General features: G+C 43.5%; 1 protein-coding gene across 6 annotated transcripts in view; it reads right to left on the minus strand.

Annotated features, from left to right (window-relative positions):
• Window positions 1-7,500, minus strand: part of LOC137868467 (semaphorin-6D-like) — a 97,300-nt gene that overhangs the window by 45,965 nt on the left and 43,835 nt on the right. For all 6 annotated transcript variants that reach the window (XM_068705256.1, XM_068705255.1, XM_068705258.1 and 3 more), the window contains 9 exons: window positions 7,375-7,489; window positions 6,751-6,808; window positions 4,833-4,889; window positions 4,445-4,546; window positions 1,849-1,939; window positions 1,178-1,300; window positions 779-867; window positions 334-423; window positions 83-210 (listed from right to left, as the gene is read on the minus strand). In XM_068705256.1, the coding sequence (XP_068561357.1) occupies window positions 83-210; window positions 334-423; window positions 779-867; window positions 1,178-1,300; window positions 1,849-1,939; window positions 4,445-4,546; window positions 4,833-4,889; window positions 6,751-6,808; window positions 7,375-7,489 (853 nt within the window). The remainder of the gene's footprint in view (window positions 1-82; window positions 211-333; window positions 424-778; window positions 868-1,177; window positions 1,301-1,848; window positions 1,940-4,444; window positions 4,547-4,832; window positions 4,890-6,750; window positions 6,809-7,374; window positions 7,490-7,500) is intronic.

The raw sequence follows: 7,500 nt of genomic DNA on the forward strand, positions 1-7,500 counted from the left end.
AAAGTGTCCCCCCTCCTCAGGTCTGGGACTGAGACAGGTCCTCACAGGGACCGTGGACAGACAGACAGACCCTGATGCATACCTGTTGGCCTGAGTGGTGAAGACGCCGACCACAGCAGGTCTCTGGTTGATCTGCAGCACGTTGCTGAGAGACTGGAGGACGTCGAAGTAGAAGAAGGAGTCTCCGGAGACAGAGCAGTTGAGACGGGCCTGAAGACACACACACACACACACACACACACACACACACACACACACACAGAGTTATGAGTGTGCACCTCAGAGGACACCAGAGGACACCTCGTCCATGTCCTTTGTCATTTCCGTCCTCACCTTAAGGAAGGAGGTCCAGTACCTCTCCAGAACTCTGGGTGAACCTCCGTTATCGTTCTTACAGACCCGGGCGACTCGAGAGAAGACCACCTGGAGAGAGACAGACGGGTTTACTCAAGTCTGCTATCTGGATGCTCTTAGTCTGGTCCACAGACCTACATGTTGGACCTGAGATGTTCCTGAGCAGAGGAGGTCACAGTGAGACAGCTCAGTCTGAGTCAACAGGTGCAGCAGCTCCTCACAGAACATCAACCAGACCAACTTCACTCATTTATGCCTGAACGTTACACAACGAGTCATCTGCTTATGAGACAATAACTCATCACAGCCAATCAGAGCAGAGTTCACTTCACACACACACACACACACACACACACACGTACACATACACGCACACACACTAACACACACAGACACACACACACACACACACACACACACATACCTTTCCCAGGGCGGTGTACTCCACTGCGATCTCACTGAGGAAGAAGTAGACGTAGTTACCGTAGTCGATGGCGTGCAGGAAGTGAGGCTCTGCAGAGAGGAGGAGGAGAAGAAGAAGGAGAAGGAGAAGAAGAAGGAGAAGAAGGAGAAGAAGAAAAAGAAGGAGAAGAAGAAGAAGAAACGGTTCAACACGTTCTGCTCACTATCGTCTCCTAAAATCATCTTCATCGCCTTCTTCACTTCACAGTCACTGACTTCTTCATTTTAAACAGACTAAAAAGTTTACATGTAATCAGACTACATGTAGTCTGACTACATGTAGTCTGTTTACATGTAATCAGACTACATGTAGTCAGACGGGTGTCTTCGGTGAACCCTGTGGACCAGCTCTGTGACCGACCTCTGAGCCACTTGGAGTCGTACTTGACGGTCCGGAGGACGGGCCGGCCGTCTCCCAGACTTCTGTAGAGGACGGCGTCGCTGGCCAGGAAGTCCGTCATGGTGGCCGAGTAGAAGTCTCCTCCTGACAAACAGCAACCAAGAGTACTCACAGTATTATTATACTTCACTGCATCACTGTGGTATGTTTGTACTGGCCTTCAGTAATCTGTGACCATCTACATGATACAGTTTACTTCTAAAGTGCTTTCTTTAAAATGTTCCTGTTTATCACTCTTATTACACATGAATCATGTAACTAAGTACATTTACTCAAGTACTTACAAATTAAAGGTACTTCTACTTCTCCTCCACTACATCTCAGAAGTACATATTGTACTTCTTACTGTACTCCATACATAGAATGAGATGCATTGACGTAGATTAAAGTAACTAATTACAGTGAAACATACACATTACTGCAGCACAACCATCAGATATAACAGTAAAACATTTCACTGAGCAATGAATACTTTTACTACTACTACTATTACTCACATACTTTTACTTTGTAAAGGTTTGAATGGGACTTGTCCTTGTCGTGGAGTATTTCCACCGTGTGGTATTAGTACTTTTACTGCAGTAAAGGACTTGAATACTTGAACGTTATACAATAACTGAGTGACGGCTCACCAGCGAACAGGCCGACGTTGGACTGACCGGACTCAAAGGGACACCGGGCCTGACCCACCACCTCCTCCCCGACCTGCTCCAGAGACGCCATCTGAGAGGAGACACAATGTACCGCCAAGTAGTGAAAGTACACGTCACGCAGTACTACACGGAAAATACATGATAAACTCAGTCAGTGTTCAGCAGAGGCTGGACCTCAGCCAGTAATACGCCGACAGGTGTGCCGATGATGAGGATGACATCATCAGAACAGAGTAACAGAGTGAGAGCAGCTGTCTGTGTTCATGTCGCTCCTCAGCAAGACTCTAAATACTGATCCGTCTAAACTCCACAGCATGTTACCCGACTCATTAACATATTCCATGTCAGCGTGAACGCAGCGCTCTCATTCCTGGAGCTCTGCAGCATGACGGCTAGGCTAACCGTTAGCATAGCGAGTCTGCTGGCGAGAGCAGCAAGCGCTGAATGATTGACGGACACACGTGACGACGGATCAGTGCATTATGTTCATGTTTCTATATAGAATTTGCCCCCTGGAATAAATAAACTTGTGTTGTTTGTAACTTTTGTTTTGCTGAATAATTCCATGTGAAAAGTTGTATTTCAGTGTTTTGGAGCTGCATGTGAAGCATTTATTAGATATTACCCCGGACCATTGAGTCTAGTCACATGACTTGGATCTGGTCATATATTTGATGACTTTAGACCAATGACTCTGGCTTCACTTGGACCCAAAGATTTAAAAGTGTTTTATCTAAAAAGTTGGCCAGGAATCAACAAACGTGACGCTGTTCATTCACAATGACTTCAGGCAGACAAATTAATAGAAATATTAAAAATAATTCAGGATTTTTGTCAAATTTACTGTAATAAACTATAAAAATGTAATTTCATTACTTACACATTATGACTTGTTTAGGACTCAAAACGTAAAGTTTAGTTCTCTGCACTCAACATACGGTACATATATACAGTACATACAGTACATATATATATATATATATATATATATATATATATATATAATACAGAGAGGGATGGCTTATGTTTAAATGTCACTATCCTGAAAAGAATCTCAGAATAAAGATAGAAAACGTCAGGAACATGTTTCAGACTGACGAAGAGAAGCTTTGCAAAGTGCTAACAATAGCATGCCAGCTACTTTCATAACGTGTTGTTTATTCTCATATATATATATATATATATATATATATATATATATATATATATACATACATATATATACTTGATATAGAAACATGACTGAATCTTTCAGGATCTGGACAAGTAAAGATTGAAAAACACTTCCAATCATACCGATCATCAGACACAGTAACATATATGTTTCATCTCTGATTCTCTGTGAAACTGCATCCTTTAAATGACTTCCTGTTCTTCACAAGTTTTATTTTCTGCCATCAATCAGCAGAACGAGAGCAGCACAGTGTTCCTGAGAGCTGCTGTTCTCAGAGCTCCTCGTCTTCAGGTGAACTTGTTGTTTTTTTTCCCGCCGCCGGAGGTTTCAAAGCACAGGAAGCTGCTGCTAAACGGGGTCAGTGCCTGTCAATCAAACTCACGGTGCCACGGCAACATGAAAAAAAAGGGTGGGGGGAGGAGGGGGGGGACACGACTCTGGATTGACACCTGAGATCGTGGCTTTTTGTGAAGGCGTTGTGTTTGGTCCTGACGAGGCGTCTCAAGCTGCCTGACACTTTCAATTAGGAGCTGAAGGAGCCCCGCCACAATAAAAGTCACCGCGTCGTCTCTCTGCTCATTAACCCGCCGCTTGTTGACGGAAATTCAACAGCTGAGAGGGAAATATGGGGCCACACACACACACACACACACACACACACACACACACACACACACACACACACACACACACACACACACACACAATACTGTGCGGGGAAGGTCACATTTAAACTGAAGCTAATTCATTTGTTTTTAAAATAATTATAAACTAAAGCAGTAAGTTGGTAGTTAAAGGTTTTGTTTACGCTATTCAGAGCATTAATATCATAATAAACGATATTATCTATGTAAAGATATAGAGGAGTAAAGAATGAGGTCTGCTGTCAGAGCTTCATATATAGGTATAAATACATCATTTGTGTTTATTCCATGTAATCACACAGGAGGAAGTATAATCAGACTTTCGTCCAGGTAACAACACTTCTGTACTTTATTTTAACCTTTCCTCAAACCCAATCAAGTTGTTTTGTGTTTGTTGTTTAGTGTGAACACTGAAGTTTATTTTGCTACACCGCCTCCACTCTGCTAGCTCTGTAAACACTGTTAGCTGCTAGCCGCCATGTTGAGAGCCGAGTGGAGTCAATCCCTCAAACGTAGGTTTACTTCTGAATCTTGTAAAGAGAACCTTAAACACTTCCAGTGGTAGAATGAATTCAACACAATTCACTGACTGGTGAAATATCAGTATGTTGTGAAACATCTGGACAGACCTGCTACTTTTATTTTGAAAGCACAGTCCTGCTCTGATCGGGTCTTAAAACGCATTAAAACGATGGACATGGAGCTGGAAGAGAAGTCTTCATCAGCGGCTGAAAACGTGCAGAAAAACCCCGTTTACCTTGTAGTTTCGGCAGGTGGGGTTGAAGGCGTTGGTGCCGCAGGCGAACAGCGTCTCGTCGTTTCGCGGCACCAGAACTTTGACGTAGTTGTAGCACTCGTCCTATAAACACCAAGACATGAACGTGACGGCCGTCATTCATCGTGACTCAAACATCGTGTCTTCACAAGGACGGCAAGTCTTCAATATGTTTGTTTTACAGAAGCTTATCTCTGGTGTCGCTGAACATTTTCCTGAAATAGTTTCTGCTGGTTAGAACGAACCAAAACGTGTTTTCATCTACGTATTTAATTCTGTGTTTTATAAAACCGTCCGTCCATAAACACAAACAAGTGAAAGTGTGAGAAAACGACAGAAGAAGAGCAGGTTTAGAGGTAAAGAAACTCACGCTGTTCTTCCCTCGGACCGTACACTTGCTGACGTCTTTGGATCGCCACGTCAGCTTCTGAAACAGGAAGAACAAACGCTCAGGTGAACCAGTGAGGAGTGAATCTGAGCAGACAGACGTCAGATCAACAAATCACTCCCAACATGGACATATAAATTACATTTATGTCTCTACAACTACAAGAACTCTTATTTTCCATCTTTTTAGGGTGATGACATTAAAAGAAATATCACGACAAACATTCAAAGATTCAAAAACCTCAGTAGGATTCTGAGGTTTGAGTCATGATGGCGGATTCTTTCTGTTCTCTTGTTTTTATTGTCATATCTGAGTGTAATCTGATTAGATTACTTTTACATTGTGAAACTTACTTGTTCTTATTACCACGTTTTATCAGCCAGTTTGTAGGTAATTTATCCCAAATGTAGTGTTTAATGTAAATGCACAGTATTTTTTAATCCTCACACAACAAACACTGTAGTTTTATAATCGTCATAAACGTGGAAATATTTCCCATGTTTTACTCTCCGTCCCACACGAACAGAATGTGGCGTTGGCTGATATCGTTCCCTCTGATATACAGGAAGATTATTCCATCATTATGTTCCATAATGATGGAAAAAACCACCATCGAGAACAGATTATTTCCACCTGAGAGACATATTAGCGGAACAAAATGACAGAAACTTGTCGTTTTGGACGTCGAACAGGTGAAGATGTCAGACCTGAGTTCATAAACTAAAACATTTAACTCAAACATACAGAGAGGAGGACTGAAAGGTCGGATCACTGATAACGAGACTAACATCTCACATCAAAGAGCTGCCGTGGGCCGTCCCACAATGCACCGGGAGGCCCATTACGGTCGGGGGGGGGGCACCCTGTAACCTCTCCTCTTTGATGAGGAGGAGGTGTGCAGATCAAAGGGAAGCGCGTCCTTTGTGTTACGAGCTGCCGTCGTTTTGTTCTGCCGCTCTGATATTCACTGCGTAAGGAAAAACAGAAGAAGAGAAATGCTTCTCTGCGTTTGTCAGCCGTCAGGTTTGATGCCGGTCTCGACGCTTTGAGGGAAAGATTCTTATGTAAGACAAATCACAGAGCGGAGCGGCAGCTCAGAGTCCGTGTGACGTCTTTTAAAAGAAGCTAGAAGCTCAACCCCAACGTGACGAGAAGAGAGCCGGCGACATAGAAGTAGAACCAGAGTAGAACGGATATTGAAGTGGTTTCCGTGGTCATTTGACAAGTATAAAAGAAAAATGGCTGACGGCTGTCACTTGTTATGGTGTCAACACACGTCAGTGTTGTTGCAACTGGCGAGGAAGAGACTAAAGGCAGCTCTGGAGATGGGTGGCTGGCTAGTTAGCTAGCTGGTTTGTCTTTCTCTGGAGCAGCAGGGAATGAGGCGGAATGACCGTTAGACCGCTGACCACAAGCTTGCTTATTTTCTGTAACCAATGTAGCATTAAAGCTAGGAACTAGCACGCTAGCAAAGTAGCTAGCTAACTAGTGGACAGCTGGCTAGTTAGCTAGCTAGCTTTTCCTTCTCCAGAGTGACAGGAAGTGAGGCGGAGGGACCGATAGTGCTGCTCTGATCTTTATTGTTTGCCTCAGACTACCATGTCTGACTCATTAGTCTTCATCCTGAAAGCCTTTTCTTTTCTCTGCTTCTGTCTGAAATCATTGTTTCAAACAGGACTTCACAGTTCAAGTGTCTCGTCTGCAGCTGTCGTTACGGTGAAATCTCAGAGATGCAGAGCTGGAGTGGAAGTAATCGTGTGTGGATATGAGCGGTTCAGAGGTCGACCACGTCGAGCCGCGGATTCTGTATCTCCAAACCCGTCCGACTGTCTGGGTGCAAAAACATTTGTGTTTTCAAAGAGGCTACGAATAAAACTGTTCATCATGAAACTTTACTCACCAGCCGAGGGACGAACGCCTCTGAAGCCGTCGTCAGGTTCACTGCAAACACGTGATCCCTGAGGAGTTGAAAGCACCGAGTCAGCGCTCATCATGCTGAGTCACACCTCGAACATATTCATTCATACGTCTCAATAAATGTGCCGTTTATGCATTTTTACGAGCTTGTTTGTGTTCAAATTCAGCATTCATCACGTCTGTCCGTGTCTTTATCTACGTCTTATGAAGTTTGTGATTTAATATTTTCCCACGATGCCTCTTAAAACAAGCAGTTACAAGCAACAGATCCAATCAGATAAAATCAATAAAACCACAAAGCATAAACACAAGAACACAAGGGACTTGAGAGGACGTCAAACACACGAATATCCACAAGAAGAAAGACAGGAAGTAATTTAGTTTTCATTAATGCTGATATTTGTCAATATTTCCTTCAATCTGCATGATAAACAGAACAGAAAAGAACTTGTTCCTGCTCCTGAGTTTCTGTGTCTCTAGTGGATTTCTTTCTGTTTTATTGTTGAACATCTAAATGGTGTGTGTGTGTGTGTGTGTGTGTGTGTGTGTGTGTGTGTGTGTGTGTGTGTGTGTGTGTGTGCGTGTGTGTGTGTGTGCGTCGGCTGACCTGGCAGCGATGTACAACATGTGGTTGATGCGTAACAACCTCTGGAAGTCCAGACCCAGACGCAGTGTGTCGTTGTCCTGAAGCAAACCCTGAAAACCTGGAAACTGGTAGGACTCTGCAGAGAAA

The sequence above is a fragment of the Cebidichthys violaceus genome, unplaced genomic scaffold (genome assembly GCF_023349555.1).
Source record: "Cebidichthys violaceus isolate CVI_PGR_0920_01 unplaced genomic scaffold, fCebVio1.0.p SCAF_111, whole genome shotgun sequence".
NCBI classification, from domain to species: Eukaryota; Metazoa; Chordata; class Actinopteri; order Perciformes; family Stichaeidae; genus Cebidichthys; species Cebidichthys violaceus.